The 18,601-nt window shown below is 38.8% G+C and overlaps 1 protein-coding gene across 19 annotated transcripts in view; it reads left to right on the top strand.

The window, feature by feature from the left end:
• EFCAB5 (EF-hand calcium binding domain 5) overlaps window positions 1-18,601 on the top strand; it is a 200,984-nt gene that overhangs the window by 72,109 nt on the left and 110,274 nt on the right. For all 19 annotated transcript variants that reach the window (XM_045487792.1, XM_045487783.1, XM_045487787.1 and 16 more), the window contains one exon: window positions 16,232-16,388. In XM_045487792.1, coding sequence (XP_045343748.1) covers window positions 16,232-16,388 — 157 coding nt within the window. The remainder of the gene's footprint in view (window positions 1-16,231; window positions 16,389-18,601) is intronic.

Raw genomic sequence — 18,601 nt, 5'->3', positions numbered from 1 at the left:
TAACAGGTGCCTCCTCAATATCCATCACCCACTCTCCCCTCCTTCCCACCCCCCATCAACCCTCAGTTTATTCTCAGTTTTTAACAGTCTCTTATGGTTTGGCTCCCTCCCTCTCTAACTTTTTTTTTCCTTCCCCTCCCCCATGGTCTTCTGTTAAGTTTCTCAGGATCCACCTAAGAGTGAAAACATATGGTATCTGTCTTTCTCTGTATGACTTATTTCACTTAGCATAACACTCTCCAGTTCCATCCACATTGCTACAAAAAGCCATATTTCATTCTTTCTCATTGCCAAGTAGTATTCCATTGTGTATATAAACCACAATTTCTTTTTTTTTTTAATATATGAAATTTATTTTCAAATTGGTTTCCATACAACACCCAGTGCTCATCCCAAAAGGTGCCCTCCTCAATACCCATCACCCACCCTCCCCTCACTCCCACCCCCCATCAACCCTCAGTTTGTTCTCAGTTTTTAACAGTCTCTTATGCTTTGGCTCTCTCCCACTCTAACCTCTTTTTTTTTTTTTTCCTTCCCCTCCCCCATGGGTTTCTGTTAAGTTTCTCAGGATCCACATAAGAGTGAAACCATATAGTATCTGTCTTTCTCTGTATGGCTTATTTCACTTAGCATCACACTCTCCAGTTCCATCCACGTCGCTACAAAAGGCCATATTTCATTTTTTCTCATTGCCACGTAGTATTCCATTGTGTATATAAACCACAATTTCTTTATCCATTCATCAATTGATGGACATTTAGGCTCTTTCCATCATTTGGCTATTGTTGAGAGTGCTGCTATCAACATTGGGGTACAAGTGCCCCTATGCATCAACACTCCTGTATCCCTTGGGTAAATTCCTAGCAGTGCTATTGCTGGGTCATAGGGTAGATCTATTTTTAATTTTTTGAGCAACCTCCACACTGTTTTCCAGAGAGGCTGCACCAGTTTGCATTCCCACAAACAGTGCAAGAGGGTTCCTATTCCTCCACATCCTCTCCAGCATCTATGGTCTCCGGATTTGTTGATTTTAGCCACTCTGACTGGTGTGAGGTAGTATCTGAGTGTGGTTTTGATTTGTACTTCCCTGATGAGGAGTGACATTGAGCATCTTTTCATGTGCCTGTTGGCCATCTGGATGTCTTCTTTAGAGAAGTGTCTATTCTTGTTTTCTGCCTATTTCTTCACTGGATTATTTGGTTTTTGGGTGTGGAGTTTGGTGAGTTCTTTATAGATTTTGGATACTAGCCTTTTGTCTGATATGTCATTTGCAAATATCTTTTCCCATTCCGTTGGTTGCCTTTTAGTTTTGTTGATTGTTTCCTTTGCAGTGCAGAAGCTCTTTATCTTCATGAGGTCCCAATAGTTCATTTTTGCTTTTAATTCCCTTTTCTTTGGAGATGTGTCAAGTAAGAAATTGCTGCGGCTGAGGTCAGAGAGGTTTTTTCCTGCTTTCTCCTCTAGGGTTTTGATGGTTTTCTGTCTCACATTCAGGTCCTTTATCTATTTTGAGTTTATTTTTGTGAGTGGTATAAGAAAGTGGTCTAGTTTCATTCTTCTGCATGTTGCTGTCCAGGTCTCCCAGCACCATTTGTTAACGAGACTGTCTTTTTTCCATTGGATATTCTTTCCTGCTTTGTCAAAGATTAGTTGGCCATACTTTTGTGGGTCCAATTCTGGAGTCTCCATTCTATTCCATTGGTCTGTGTGTCTGTTTTTGTGCCGATACCATGCTGTCTTGATGATTACAGCTTTGTAATACAGCTTGAAGTCTGGGATTGTGATGTCTCCAGCTTTGGTTTTCTTTTCAAGATTGCTTTGGCTATTCTGGGTCTTTTCTGGTTCCATACAAATTTTAGGATTGTTTGTTCTAGCTCTGTGAAGAATGCTAGTGTTATTTTGATAGGGATTGCTTAAAATTTATAAAAGAATCTAAAGTTCCTTGTGATTTGTTTTAGTATTCTTCCTACAGGGTAAGGAACTAATCAGAAGCTTTAGAATAACAATTCTTTTGAAATTGGGTACATATATTCTTCTAGAATAAAGTAAGAGATATGTACAGAACCCTTCTTTTGTTTTATTTTATAGGTGGACATAGCATTTTAAATTTCAGTTCAAACAGTCTTCCTCAGAGTGTGGTTGCCTAAGAATGACATCAGGATTACCTGGATGCTTGGTAAAAAAGTACAGATTCCTAGCTTCTTCCTCAGATCTTCTGAACCAGAACCTTTAGGGATGCATTGAAAACAAGTTCCACAGAAGGTTATTCTGCACACTGACAAAAGTTTCAAAACCAATTATGTAGAGAAACCAAATTAAGGGAATTTTAGTACTAGTGAAAACTTCCAACAGCAGCAGGGGGCAGTGTCATTAAATTTAATAAATAGCTTAAAGAACATTTCTGTTCACCATCTGTTCTTGCAAAGCAATAAATTAGATTTGTATTTAGATCAATTACCATGAAAAATACTTAAAATCTGAGAGCTGGTGTCAAGGCTGTAAGTCAATACATTGACAAATCCTTTCTCCTGTTAGGGATATGTAAATCTCAATCAGTACATAAAGCTAGTCATTTATCAATATCTATAATAAGAATAATAATGGGCGCACTTGGACACTGGCCTAGGTCTCATTGCCAACAAATGACACACACAACAGAGTTTATTTCGGTGATGCTTCTTGAATTGAGAGTTTGAATATTTAGGTCATTTGAAGGTTGATAAGAGCCCTAGTTTCTATTGGAGCAATACTGTAGGAATTTCATGAAAGAGTTAAAGTAATCATAGATGCTTTGTTTGCTTAGATTGTCAGGAGTAGGGCTTTATCTCTTTCTGCAAAAATTCAAGATCTATATGCCAACATATGACAGTGTCAGGCATCTGCAGAATATTCAGAAATCCTTGACATACTTTTACAACAACACAATATCTATTCATTAAAGCTTGGAAACACAGGAATCTTAGCTAAAACAGTCTTGCTTTTAAATTCTCTAAACTATATCATTGTTTGGGTCATCTTACAGAGTTTTGGAGAAGTCCATTTATTTTAGGAATGAGAGTTTTTCTTACTTATATTCAAGAAAAAAGACAAGTAAAATTTTTGTTTGGTTTGTCAAGACTTTATCTTCTGGTGATGATGTTAAAGCATTCATTTGCCTCAACTAGATCCAAAATTTTTTTCATCTCACTACTTCCCTGGGTAAAAAGGGATTCGTCTCTGGTGCCCAAGAACAATAGATAGAGAAGACGCTCCTTACTGACTTGGAACAATTTTTATAGTGGTAGCCACTTAACTAAAAAATAAATATCACTGCTGTTTGTAAGTTTTACATATGCAATATACCCTTATTGCATTTCATCAGGGTTTCTGAACAACAGATAAAGAATTGAAGTGGACTTTAATCCTTGTGTGTAATTTTGCAAAATTGATATGTTAGGTTTCTGTCCTTTTGCTTTCCTTCAGATTTTCTTTTCTTTTAACATCTTTCTTTCAGTATCTTTTCCCTCTGACTCTTGATTCCTCCTGTGCTTGTGAATGCATATTTTATAAGTCACGACTGCCTTATTGTGAACTGATAATGAAAAGCATTTGCTTTTAAAATAGGATTATGAACTTCCAATAGCCTGATTATAGTGATGGTTACACATTTATGTATGTGTTTAAATTTATAAAACTATGTACCAAAAAAGGTCAATTTTACTATATCATATTTCTAAAAATAAAAAAATTTAAACAGTAAAGGAATATTACAGAGATGTATATTAACTAACTGGAATTTAAAAAAAAACTTTAAAAATTACAGAGAGACTATTAATGCTAGAATTTTACTATTCCAGAGAAGCAGGGCCTATTATACTGTAAATGTCCTCACTTTTCTGTACCAGTCCTGATATATAGTCCTGAGCGTAGATGAGAATTCAAATGAACTAGGAAGTAGATATAAGAGACCCAAGGCAAAAAGTTGGATCTTTTCCTGTGTGGCAATTATAGTGATGCCTACCAGGTTCTGGCTTGGTAACGATCTTAGATTCCTGCATCCTTTGCTTATTGCATAATCAGTGTGGGGTCTGTGCAGCACCTTGAGATACCTTTTGTGCATTTTCCCTTTGACAACTCTTTATTAGCCTTATGAAGTAACAATGGAACATTTAACGCACAAAGAGAAGAATCCCGACAAACTATTTCATAGAATTACTTTCTCCACCACAGCTACATAAAGGAGAAAAATAAGTCAGGATAAATGCTCAAGCATTAAGGATACATATAAGCCAAGTAAAAACTAAAAGGAAAAGAGACAGCACTCTTTATTTTACGTAATAATTTAAAAAATGTTTTACTCAGTAATTCCCTGAGAATTAACTCGTTGAATAGTGTTCAAAGAACTTATGCAGACCATATGACAGCACCCATTGTGTATGTTTCTATTGGAATTTGGTATCTGCAAAGGTTTGATGATTTACTTCAAAGTACTTACTTTTTGTGTTTCAAAAAAAACCCCAAAATGTCTAACTCATGCTTACAATACACCAGTCACTAGGACTTGGCAAGACTAAAGGAATGATATGGATCTTCTTTGGTTGCCAGGAGACAGTGACTTCCTAGACAGATGTCTGTCTGCTCATACGCCACACCAGCTGTCACCTCTTTACCCAGCCAAACTCTTATGGCTATATTAAGCTAGGAAATCCCATGGGCGCTTCTCCCACAAGTGATATTATTAATATCAATCATTTTGTCAATTCATACTGAATATCATAGTTTATCAATCCAGTAAAACAGATTATGCCAAAAGTGAGTGGATAGATAAGGAAAATGTGTTTTTATAGCATTTGAATGACTATTATAGCCAATGGTGTGTGGTAGGACTTTATCAAGTAGGTTCTACTTTTGTTCAACCCGAAGCATAATAACAATGTTTATATATTACTAGTTTCCTATCCATCTCTAGGCCACACTTTGTTGCATATGTATATATCCCCTTATTAAGTACTTAGAAATTCAAGTTCTTACAGACTGAGAAATCATGGTCTCCTTGAATGTTATCCTAATATCCTTCAAACACACACCCTGAAACTTGATGGTGAATGAGTCTGTGGTCCTATTTCAGTGGCATAGACATTCCTGATGTTAAAAAGACTGAAGTTCCTATGTCAAATTCACTCCAGCTGGGGCTGGATATCTGTCACAATGCATGACAAGGTGTGGTGGTCCTGGAATAAGACTATCCAGGATATCCAGAAATTCCTAGGATTTGCCAGATAAAGCTATTGATTCATTTAAAAAAAATTTGTAATGTTTATTTTTTTTTTGAAAGAGAGACAGAGTGCAAGTGGGGGAAGGTCAGAGAGAGAGGAAGACACAGAATCCGAAGCAGGCTCTGGCTTCAAGTTCCGAGCTGTCAGCACAGAGCCCGATGTGGGGCTCAAACCCACCAATGGTGAGATCATGACCTGAGCCAAAGTCGGACGCTTAACCCATTGAGCCACCCAGGTGCCCCAACTATTGATTCATTTTAAACTATCCAGTAACTGATATCCTCAGAAGAAAATAGGATTTTTTTTTCTATTTATAGTAGAGAACAGATGGAAGACCTTATGTGCTACCACACTGGTTTATATATCCTCTACCCAACCTCAGTCCTACACCATCAAAATAGATGCTTTCCAGGACTCCCATGGGAAATATCCAGTGGGAAATGTCCTCTGCCTTGCTCATATGCTTCCAAGAAGGTGGTTTAGTTGGAGTTCAACCACCTGATTTGGAAATAGAAATCTTGACCACTCTTCAATTACTGTTGCTAAAAAAAGGTGGGGGGGAGGGAAATAGAAATCTTCACCATCAAGTCCAGCTTAAAACTTGCAGACACTAGATATGAGGTACCCAGCATGTAGTGAGATTGAACTCAGATCATAAAGCCCTGACTTCACTCATCTGGGCTAGATAGGCTACATTCTTTATGCACATCAATTTTATTATCTCTTACATATCAACTAAAGAAAACCACTAGCCAGATGTCCTTTCCTCTAATCCAGAGTGCCAGCTTTCTCCATCTAGAATATCCTTCCCCTCCTTTCTCTTGCTGGACAATTTTTCCTTGTGCTTCAGGAATCAGCCCAAGTATGACTTCCTCTGGATACCTTCTGTCTCACCTTCTCTGGGTTAGGTACTCTTTCTTTATATTCCTGAAGCACCTGTAGGCTCATGTCAGCATTTAGCACATTTTTTAATGTAATTGTTGATTTACCTCCCTATAATCTCTTTGAAGACAAGGACTATTTTCTATCATATCTGTATTTTTAATACTCAGCACAGTACTTGACATGAGTTGGGGCTCAATAAATATGTGTTAGATAAATTAATAATTTATTAAGGAGTCTCAGTTAATCAGTATTAAGATAATAAATTATTAATTATTAATCTTATAAATTAAGGTTTATTGAGGAGTCTCAGTTAATCAGTATTTATTGCATAACTATCAAGTACTCAATGTTGAGCCATACCTTATAGGGAAAAAATTCAAAATTTGGTTCTTGTTGTGAGGAATTTATACCCTCAAGTTGAAGAAATGTAACTAAAACATAGCTAACTTTATCAAAGCAGTTGTCCATATACATTTTCCCCACTCCCAACACATTTCTCAACCTGTTATATCTAGCTTTCATTCCAGGCTGTCTTTCATAAATGTCACTTACTGAGATCACAGTGTTCTCCATTTTTCCAAGCCCAGTGGAAAGTTTGCAATCCTCATCTTACTTGGCCTCTTAGCAATATTCAATAATGTTGACCATTTCCTCCTTGAGATACTCTTTTCTTACCCTTCCATGATATTATTCTTTACTTTTTTTCCTTCTACCTCATTTTAGTTCTTCTCAGTATCCTGTGCTGGCTCATTCTCTGCCATCTGATCTTCAAATATTAAGGTTCCTTAAGTTGTGGTTGTCCTGTCACCCAAAATCATTGCTGAGTGCGCTCATTCCAACACATGACTTCAGTTACCATCTGTACCTTCATGACTCTTAGATTTATATCTCTAGCCCAAACATCTTTTTTGAGCTTCAGACCAGTATATGCATCTACTCAATATCTGTACTTGGATGTTTCATAAGCACTTCATCTTCCACAAGTCATTTTCTTATTTCGTTTTGCGTAAAGATTTTCAAGCCCAAACCCAAGAGATGCAACTTGACACCTTCTACTTTCTGACTGTGTGCTTTTCATCAATCATTAAGTCCTATTGGTTTTACCTTCTTCTCTCAAATCTGTTCGTTTCTGGCCTTCCCTGCTGCTGCCACCCTAGTGTAAACTACCATCAGCTCTCACCTGCACTATTACAGCAGGCTCCTGATTAGTATATTTATATCCACTCTAACCCTCTTACAACCCATTCTTTACTTGTAACAGAAGTGATCTTTTTTAAAAAAGGTTAATCTTATCCCGGTTTCCCCCAGTATGGAACCTTTCAATGGTCTCCACTTACTCTTTTTTTTTTTTTTTTAATTTTTTTTCAACGTTTATTTATTTTTGGGACAGAGAGAGACAGAGCATGAACGGGGGAGGGGCAGAGAGAGAGGGAGACACAGAATCGGAAACAGGCTCCAGGCTCCGAGCCATCAGCCCAGAGCCCGACGCGGGGCTCGAACTCACGGACCGCGAGATCGTGACCTGGCTGAAGTCGGACGCTTAACCGACTGCGCCACCCAGGCGCCCCGGTCTCCACTTACAATTAAGATAAAGACCAAAATCCCTAAGTAGGCCTATAAGACTTTCCTTGTATGACCCACCTGGTCCCTCTCTTTGTTTGGCTTGATCCCCCACAAGCTTTAGGTCTCAGCTCAGACATCATTTCATCCCTCTTTTTAATAAAGAAACAAAACCTAGTCTGTATTTCTGGGCCATTGAACACGAGACTCCAAATATAATCCAAATGGGTTAACTGGATCCTAGTAACGTCATCACCATCTAACCAAGCTAGCATAGGACTTACTTTCTAGCCTTCACTGCTGCCTCTCTTCTTCTCACACTCTATACTTACTCCAGGCACACAGGATTACTTTCAGATCTTCAAACATATTATGCTTCTTTTCACCTCAGGGTCTTGTCGTTTGCCATTCCCTCTGTATCATTCTTCTCCTTCCTCTTTATCTTATCCTACCAATCCTTTAGAGTTTAGCTCACATACCACTTCATTGTGAAATTCTTCCCTTATATGATCTCTTATTGCACCCTGTGTTTCTCTTTTACTGCATTTATGACAATTGTAATGGTTGTTTCCCCTGCTATAATGTAAGCAGGAACTGTCTGTAGTATTCATCTTCACATCCCCAGTCTCTAACACTGTGTTGTATAAGTAATGCTCAATAAATATTTGTTAAATGAATTAACTAACTTATTCTGATCCTGCTTTTGTTTTCATGATGAAAGTTTTCTTGTGTGAGTTTTGGGTTTGTTTGGGGTTTTTTTGTTTTGTTTTGTTTTTTGTGGGTTTTTTTTTTTTTTTTGCCTTTTTGTTCTTGTTTTTAGGCACATATGATTATTACAAGATATGTCTTAATTTGGGGTAATTATTTAATTTTGTGATCTCAGAATTAATTTTCAGTATTTAATAAGGAAGCTATGATAACTGTTTTTAATCATTTTATAAAATTCTAGATAAGCCTAATTATTCATCTATTCAAATATTTGATTATCCAGTAACTTAGACTTTGCTTCAGTCATTATACCTTTCATAATAAGACATGGGTGAATAAACAAAAATAAGAATTAATTAAGTATAATAATTAAGTAGACACATGTCATATGTGGATTTTTATAGGAATACTCATCACAGAAATAATATGGACATGCTCCAGGGATGCCAAGAAGTCCAGTTTAGCTTTGTGAAACTAAGACCGCCATAGCTTAAAAAGAAACAAGCAAAAACTTAATTTATTAACTTGCCAGGCAAAGGAAGATACAGCAGTGAAGAATTCACTAACTACTTCACAGAAGGGGAAAATATAGGAGTTTCAAAAAGTTTATAATGGTTATAGTTATAACAACTGAAAACTATCACACTGTATGGGACAGAGGGAATCCATAGGTTTGTACATGATTGATTAAAACAAGTCCCATTGTTCAGCAGTCCAGAGTCTTCAGTTAGGCCCAGCAATGGTCTGGTACACTGCGGTCACTCAAAGTTTATAGCCAGTTCTCAATATAAGCTGATTAGAATTGGTTTTGATGAAATAAAACATTCCATTTTAATATAGGCAAATGATGCTGTAAGAGGAAGATGTTCCTTGCACTGCTTGAATGAATGGATAGAATTTGAGTGGTCACAAAAATTTTGAAGGCCTTATATGAGCATAAAGCAATGACTTAGGTTTCAGTTGATTCTTTTGGATTATTAGAGGTATCCAATTTACCAGTCCTAATTGTAAATTCTTTTGCATTTCCAAATCTATCAGATCAGATTGGAAGACCTTAGTCTTTCTTTTTTAAAACAAGAAGACCTGGCTCAAGCAAATTGTATTCGAAACCAGCAGATATTTTGATTACTTTGAGACATTTTGGTGTTTCAATCCAAACCAGTTTGGGGCTTTAGAGTCCTAATAGGGATGACAAATATGGGAACAATCAAAATCACAATTCTTCTCCCATTCCCAACATGGATAATGTAACTCTCTCTGAATATAAGGATAACTATGATGCTCAGGGACTGTCAAAGTATTTGCCTCTAGATGTTTGAAGGAAATTGGCAATATATATTCCTAGACAGAAATCAAAAGTTTGGTCCAAGACATTAGAACTACCTAAGATGTTTATTATAAATGCAGCTTCTATACTTCCACTGTAGGCCGGAAATCAGAATCTTTCCAGATGATTTCTGTATCCAGAGAAGAGAGAGCCCCACCACTGTAAGGCTTTAGTGCATTCAGCTTTGCTTTTAGGTATATGTGGCAGCCTCTAGGGCTATTTTAGTATTTCTTAAGTATGATATTTTCTTGGGCAAAATAAGGCCCACCTCTATAAAAACTCAAATAATACTAGAAGACAGTAAGTGCTGGGGGAAGAGGGGGTCACCTCAGGCCTAAATCAAGAAGATTTCATGGAGTAAAGACAGGAACAAATTTTATTTTATTTTTTTTTTCAGGTATATTTTGTAATGTTCTTTTATTTATTTATTTATTTTTTATTTATTTATTTATTTATTTTTATTATATGAAATTTATTGTCAAATTGGTTTCCATACAACACCCAGTGCTCATCCCAAAAGGTGCCCTCCTCAATACCCATCACCCACCCTCTCCTCCCTCCCACCCCCCATCAACCCTCAGTTTGTTCTCAGTTTTTAACAGTCTCTTATGCTTTGGCTCTCTCCCACTCTAACCTTTTTTTTTTTCTTTTTTCCTCCCCCTCCCCCATGGGTTCCTGTTAAGTTTCTCAGGATCCACATAAGAGTGAAACCATATGGTATCTGTCTTTCTCTGTATGGCTTATTTCACTTAGCATCACACTTTCCAGTTCCATCCACGTTGCTACAAAAGGCCATATTTCATTTTTTCTCATTGCCACGTAGTATTCCATTGTGTATATAAACCACAATTTCTTTATCCATTCATCAATTGATGGACATTTAGGCTCTTTCCATAATTTGGCTATTGTTGAGAGTGCTGCTATGAACATTGGGGTACAAGTGCCCCTATGCATCAGTACTCCTGTATCCCTTGGATAAATTCCTAGCAGTGCTATTGCTGGGTCATAGGGTAGGTCTATTTTTAATTTTCTGAGGAACCTCCACACTGCTTTCCAGAGCGGCTGCACCAATTTGCATTCCCACCAACAGTGCAAGAGGGTTCCCGTTTCTCCACATCCTCTCCAGCATCTAGAGTCTCCTGATTTGTTCATTTTGGCCACTCTGACTGGCGTGAGGTGATACCTGAGTGTGGTTTTGATTTGTATTTCCCTGATGAGGAGCGACGCTGAACATCTTTTCATGTGCCTGTTGGCCATCCGGATGTCTTCTTTAGAGAAGTGTCTATTCATGTTTTCTGCCCATTTCTTCACTGGGTTGTTTGTTTTTCGGGTGTGGAGTTTGGTGAGCTCTTTATAGATTTTGGATACTAGCCCTTTGTCCGACATGTCATTTGCAAATATCTTTTCCCATTCCGTTGGTTGCCTTTTAGTTTTGTTGGTTGCTTCCTTTGCTGTGCAGAAGCTTTTTATCTTCATAAGGTCCCAGTAATTCACTTTTGCTTTTAATTCCCTTGCCTTTGGGGATGGGTCGAGTAAGAGATTGCTACGGCTGAGGTCAGAGAGGTCTTTTCCTGCTTTCTCCTCTAAGGTTTTGATGGTTTCCTGTCTCACATTCAGGTCCTTTATCCATTTTGAGTTTATTTTTGTGAATGGTGTGAGAAAGTGGTCTAGTTTCAACCTTCTGCATATTGCTGTCCAGTTCTCCCAGCACCATTTGTTAAAGAGGCTGTCTTTTTTCCATTGGATGTTCTTTCCTGCTTTGTCAAAGATGAGTTGGCCATACGTTTGTGGGTCTAGTTCTGGGGTTTCTATTCTATTCCATTGGTCTATGTGTCTGTTTTTGTGCCAATACCATGCTGTCTTGATGATGACAGCTTTGTAGTAGAGGCTAAAGTCTGGGATTGTGATGCCTCCTGCTTTGGTCTTCTTCAAAATTCCTTTGGCTATTCGGGGCCTTTTGTGGTTCCATATGAATTTTAGGATTGCTTGTTCTAGTTTCGAGAAGAATGCTGGTGCAATTTTGATTGGGATTGCATCGAATGTGTAGATAGCTTTGGGTAGTATTGACATTTTGACAATATTTATTTTTCCAATCCATGAGCAGGGAATTTCTTTCCATTTCTTTAAATCTTCTTCAATTACCTTCATAAGCTTTCTATAGTTTTCAGCATACAGATCCTTTACATCTTTGGTTAGATTTATTCCTAGGTATTTTATGCTTCTTGGTGCAATTGTGAATGGGATCAGTTTCTTTATTTGTCTTTCTGTTGCTTCGTTGTTAGTGTATAAGAATGCAACTGATTTCTGTACATTGATTTTGTATCCTGCACCTTTGCTGAATTCATGTATCAGTTCTAGCAGACTTTTGGTGGAGTCTATCGCATTTTCCATGTATAGTATCATGTCATCTGCAAAAAGCGAAAGCTTGATTTCATCTTTGCCAATTTTGATGCCTTTGATTTCCTTTTGTTGTCTGATCGCTGATGCTAGAACTTCCAGCACTATGTTAAACAACAGCGGTGAGAATGGGCATCCCTGTCGTGTTCCTGATCTCAGGGAAAAAGCTCTCAGTTTTTCCCCATTGAGGATGATGTTAGCTGTGGGCTTTTCATAAATGGCTTTTATGATGTTTAAGTATGTCCCTTCTATCCCGACTTTCTCAACGGTTTTTATTAAGAAAGTGTGCTGAATTTTGTCAAAGGCCTTTTCTGCATCGATGGACAGGATCATATGGTTCTTATCTTTTCTTTTATTAATGTGATGTATCACGTTCATTGATTTGTGAATGTTGAACCAGCCCTGCATCCCAGGAATGAATCCCACTTGATCATGGTGAATAATTCTTTTTATATGCCGTTGAATTCGATTTGCTAGTATCTTATTGAGAATTTTTGCATCCATATTCATCAGGGATATTGGCCTGTAGTTCTCTTTTTTTACTGGGTCTCTGTCTGGTTTAGGAATCAAAGTAATACTGGCTTCATAGAATGAGTCTGGAAGTTTTCCTTCCCTTTCTATTTCTTGGAATAGCTTGAGAAGGATAGGTATTTTCTCTGCTTTAAACGTCTAGTAGAACTCCCCTGGGAAGCCATCTGGTCCTGGACTCTTATTTGTTGGGAGATTTTTGATAACCGATGCAATTTCTTCGCTGGTTATGGGTCTGTTCAAGCTTTCTATTTCCTCCTGATTGAGTTTTGGAAGAGTGTGGGTGTTCAGGAATTTGTCCATTTCTTCCAGGTTGTCCAATTTGTTGGCATATAATTTTTCATAGTATTCCCTGATAATCGTTTGTATCTCTGAGGGATTGGTTGTAATAATTCCATTTTCATTCATGATTTTATCTATTTGGGTCATCTCCCTTTTCTTTTTGAGAAGCCTGGCTAGAGGTTTGTCAATTTTGTTTATTTTTTCAAAAAACCAACTCTTGGTTTCGTTGATCTGCTCTACAGTTTTTTTAGACTCTATATTGTTTATTTCTGCTCTGATCTTTATTATTTCTCTTCTTCTGCTGGGTTTGGGGTGTCTTTGCTGTTCTGCTTCTATTTCCTTTAGGTGTGCTGTTAGATTTTGTATTTGGGATTTTTCTTGTTTCTTGAGATAGGCCTGGATTGCAATGTATTTTCCTCTCAGGACTGCTTTCACTGCGTCCCAAAGCGTTTGGATTGTTGTATTTTCATTTTCGTTTGTTTCCATATATTTTTTAATTTCTTCTCTAATTGCCTGGTTGACCCACTCATTCGTTAGTAGGGTGTTCTTTAACCTCCATGCTTTTGGATGTTTTCCAGACTTTTTTCTGTGGTTGATTTCAAGCTTCATAGCATTGTGGTCTGAAAGTATGCATGGTATGATTTCAATTCTGGTAAACTTATGAAGGGCTGTTTTGTGACCCAGTATATGATCTATCTTGGAGAATGTTCCATGTGCACTCGAGAAGAAAGTATATTCTGTTGCTTTGGGAGGCAGAGTTCTAAATATATCTGTCAAGTCCATCTGATCCAATGTGTCATTCAGGGCCCTTGTTTCTTTATTGACCGTGTGTCTAGATGATCTATCCATTTCTGTAAGTGGGGTGTTAAAGTCCCCTGCAATTACCACATTCTTATCAATAACGTTGCTTATGTTTATGAGTAGTTGTTTTATATATTTGGGGGCTCCGGTATTCGGCGCATAGACATTTATAATTGTTAGCTCTTCCTGATGGATAGACCCTGTAATTATTATATAATGCCCTTCTGCATCTCTTGTTACAGCCTTTAATTTAAAGTCTAGTTTGTCTGATATAAGTATGGCTACTCCAGCTTTCTTTTGGCTTCCAGTAGCATGATAAATAGTTCTCCATCCCCTCACTCTCAATCTAAAGGTGTCCTCAGGTCTAAAATGAGTCTCTTGTAGACAGCAAATAGATGGGTCTTGTTTTTTTATCCATTCCGATACCCTATGTCTTTTGGTTGGCGCATTTAATCCATTTACATTCAGTGTTATTATAGAAAGATACGGGTTTAGAGTCATTGTGATGTCTGTATGTTTTATGCTTCTAGTGTTGTCTCTGGTACTTTGTCTCACAGGGTCCCCCTTAGGATCTCTTGTAGGGCTGGTTTAGTGGTGACAAATTCCTTCAGTTTTTGTTTGTTTGGGAAGACCTTTATCTCTCCTTCTATTCTAAATGACAGACTTGCTGGATAAAGGATTCTCGGCTGCATATTTTTTCTGTCTAGCACACTGAAAATCTCGTGCCAATTCTTTCTGGCCTGCCAAGTTTCAAAAGAGAGATCAGTCACGAGTCTTATAGGTCTCCCTTTATATGTGAGGGCACGTTTACCCCTTGCTGCTTTCAGAATTTTCTCTTTATCCTTGTATTTTGCCAGTTTCACTATGATATGTCGTGCAGAGGATCGATTCAAGTTACGTCTGAAGGGAGTTCTCTGTGCCTCTTGGATTTCAATGCCTTTTTCCTTCCCCAGTTCAGGGAAGTTCTCAGCTATTATTTCTTCAAGTACCCCTTCAGCACCTTTCCCTCTCTCTTCCTCCTCTGGGATACCAATTATGCATATATTATTTCTTTTTAGTGTATCACTTAGTTCTCTAATTTTCCCCTCATACTCCTGGATTTTTTTATCTCTCTTTTTCTCAGCTTCCTCTTTTTCCATAACTTTATCTTCTAGTTCACCTATTCTCTCCTCTGCCTCTTCAATCCGAGCCGTGGTGGTTTCCATTTTGTTTTGCATTTCATTTAAAGCGTTTTTCAGCTCCTCCTGACTGTTCCATAGTCCCTTGATCTCTGTAGCAAGAGATTCTCTGCTGTCCTCTATACTGTTTTCAAGCCCAGCGATTAATTTTATGACTATTATTCTAAATTCACTTTCTGTTATATTATTTAAATCCTTTTTGATCAGTTCATTAGCTGTTGTTATTTTCTGGAGATTCTTCTGAGGGGAATTCTTCCGCTTGGTCATTTTGGATAGTCCCTGGAGTGGTGAGGACCTGCAGGGCACTTCCCCTGTGCTGTGGTGTATAACTGGAGTTGGTGGGTGGAGTCGCAGTCAGACCTGATGTCTGCCCCCGGCCCACCGCTGGGGCCACAGTCAGACTGGTGTGTGCCTTCTCTTCCCCTCTCCTAGGGGCGGGATTCACTGTGGGGTGGGGTGGCCCGTCTGGGCTACTTGCACACTGCCAGGCTTGTGGTGCTGGGGATCTGGCGTATTAGCTGGGGTGGGTAGGCAAGGTGCACAGGGGCAGGAGGGGCAGGCTTAGCTCGCTTCTCCTTAGGTGATCCACTTCAGGAGGGGCCCTGTGGCAGCGGGAGGGAGTCAGATCCGCTTCTGGAAGTTTGGCTCCTCCGCAGAAGCACAGTGTTGGGTGTTTGCGTGGAGCGAGGAAGTTCCCTGGCAGGAACTGGTTCCCTTTGGGATTTTGGCTGGGGGATGGGCGGGGGAGATGGCACTGGCAAGCGCCTTTGTTCCCCGCCAAACTGAGCTCTGTCGTCCCGGGGTTCAGCAACTCTCCCTCCCTTTGTCCTCCAGCCTTCCCGCTTTCCGAGCAGAGCTGTTAACTTCTGACCTCCCAGACGCTAAGTCGCGCTTGCTGTCGGAACACAGTCCGTCCGGCCCCTCCGCTTTTGCAAGCCAGACTCCAGGGCTCTGCTTGGCCGGCGAGCCGCCCCTCCGCCCCGACTCCCTCCCGCCAGTCCGTGGAGCACGCACCGCCTCGCCGCCCTTCCTACCCTCTTCCGTGGGCCTCTCATCTGTGCTTGGCTCCGGCGACTCCGTTCTGCTAATCCTCTGGCGGTTTTCTGGGTTATTTAGGCAGGTGTAGGTGGAATCTAAGTGATCAGCAGGACGCGCGGTGAGCCCAGCGTCCTCCTACACCGCCATCTTCCCTCCTGAGACAGGAACAAATTTTAAATGAGGCTCTGAATTCTTGTTTTCTGCCATTTGAACAATCTGAATCAAACCCAACAGTCTTAACTCAACCTGTCTTTTATTTTGACCTCCTTCAGAGTATCCAAGATGAAGGAGAGTATTAAACAGAAACGAGAAGAAAGAGAATGCATAAATGAAGTCAAAATCAAGGTGGCCAATACACGGAAACAGGCTCTGCAGGAGCAGTTCAGTGAATGGATTCTAGACCCCAAAGGAATGATTCCTGTGGTAGTGGTAAGAAAGGAGGATATCTGTGAAGGGTAGGTAGGGTGGGTGATAAGAGGATGATTGTTGGAATATTGAGTGGAGTGCCAGAAACCTACCTCTAAATTTTCAGTGTTACTGAGGTAAGCTGATTCTTGACCTGTTTGGTCCATGAGAGCCAATTTCTTCAATTTTCTCTTGAGCATTTAAAAAAAATTCTAGCTAGCTATTTCTAAATTCTAGCTATTTCTAAAATATTGACTCTGGCTGAGGTTCCCAAACTCTTCATTAAGGACAGACATTTTCCAAAGAAGACATCCAGATGGCTAACAGATGCATGAAAAAATGCTCAACATCACTCATCATCAGGGAAATACAAATCAAAACCACAATGAGATACCACCTCACACCTGTCAGAATGGCTAAAATTAACAACTCAGGAAACAAAAAATGCTGGCTAGGATGAGGAGAAAGGAAACATTTTTGCACTGTTGGTGGGAATGCAAATTGTGTAGCCCCTCTGGAAAACAGCATGGAGATTCCTCAAAAAATTAAAAATAGAACTAGCCTATGACCCAGCAATTGCACTACTTGGTATTTATCCAAAGGATACAGGTGTGTTGTTTCAAAGGGGCACATGCACCCCAATGTTTATAGCAGCACTATCAACAATAGCCAAAGTATATAAAAAGCCCAATGTCCATCGAAATATTATTCGGCAATCAAAAAGATTGAAATTTTGCCATTTGCAACAATGTGGATGGAACTAGAGTGTATTATGCTAAGCAAAATTAGTCAGCCAGAGAAAGACAAATATCATATGACTTTACTCAAATGTGGAATTTAAGATACGAAACAGATGAACATAAGGGAAGGGAAGCAAAAATAATTTAAAAACAGGGAGGGGAGCAAAACATAAGAGACTCTTAAATATATAGAACAAACTGAGGATTGCTGGAGGAGTTGTGGCAGGGGGGATGGTCTAAATGGGCAAGGGGCATTAAGGAAGACATTTGTTGGGATGAGCACTGAGTATTATGTAGGGGATGAATCACTGCATTCATATTCTTGCACCATATGCTAACTAACTTGGATGTAAATTTAAAAAAGAAAGATATAAGCAGAGAGGGAGACTCTCTATATAAAAACAGGGAGGGGGACAAACTCTAAGAGACTCTTAAATACAAAGAACAAACTGAGGGGTTCTAGAGGGGTGTTGTGTAGAGGGATGGGCTAAGTGGGTAATGGGCATTAAGGAGGGCACTTGTTGGGTTCAGCACTGGGTGTTAAATGTAAGTGATGAATCACTGAATTCTACTCCTGAAACCATTACTACACTATATGTTAACTAGCTTGGATTTAAATCTAAAAAATAAAAAAGGACAGACATAGTTTTCATTTTTCTCTTTGTTTATTGTATGTGTGTGACTAATTACTTCTGTAGAGTAAAAGCCTGTGTCTTTTACCTTTAGAAAACAACTGTACTCTAACAGTTAAACATATTCTTTTAGGTGTACATAAGTGTGAGAACATTTCTTGGCTAGATACATGGCCAAGCATATTTTTAATTCAAAGTGAATTATTAAAAATAGACCAAGGAAGGTAGGCCACAGACTGGAAGAAAATATTTCAAAAGAGACATCTGATAACAGACTATTATCCAAAATATACAAAGAACTCTTCTACAATAAGAAAACAAACAACTGACTTAAAAATGGGCAAAAGACCTAAACAGACATTTCACCAAAGACATGTAGATGGCAAATAAGCATATGAAAATATGCTCCACACATGACATCAAGGAAATACAAAATAAAACAATGAGATACCACTACACACCTATCAGGATAGTTAAAATCTGGAACCTTGACAACATAAAATGCTGCCAAAAGTGTGCAGCGGTTGGTGGGAATTGTTGGTGATAATGCAAAATGGTACAGCCACTTTGGCAGTTTCTTGTAAAACCAGACACAGTCTTATCATATGATCCAGCCATAATGCTTATTGTATTTATCCAAAAGGAGCTGAAAACTTATGTTCCCAGAAAAATCTGCATGTGGATGTTTACAGCAGCTTTTTTCATAATTGCCAAAACTTAGAAACAGCCGAGATTTCCCTCCGTGGTTAAATGGATAAATAAACTGTGGTACACCTAAACATTGTAATATTACTCAGCACTAAAAAGAAATGAGCTATCAAGCCACGAAAAGACATGGAAGAACTTTAAATATGTATTACTAAGT

Source organism: Leopardus geoffroyi, chromosome E1 (genome assembly GCF_018350155.1).
Source record: "Leopardus geoffroyi isolate Oge1 chromosome E1, O.geoffroyi_Oge1_pat1.0, whole genome shotgun sequence".
NCBI classification, from domain to species: domain Eukaryota; kingdom Metazoa; phylum Chordata; class Mammalia; order Carnivora; family Felidae; genus Leopardus; species Leopardus geoffroyi.
Note: the sequence above shows the minus strand (reverse complement) of the source record. Positions and strands in the feature narration are given on the sequence as shown.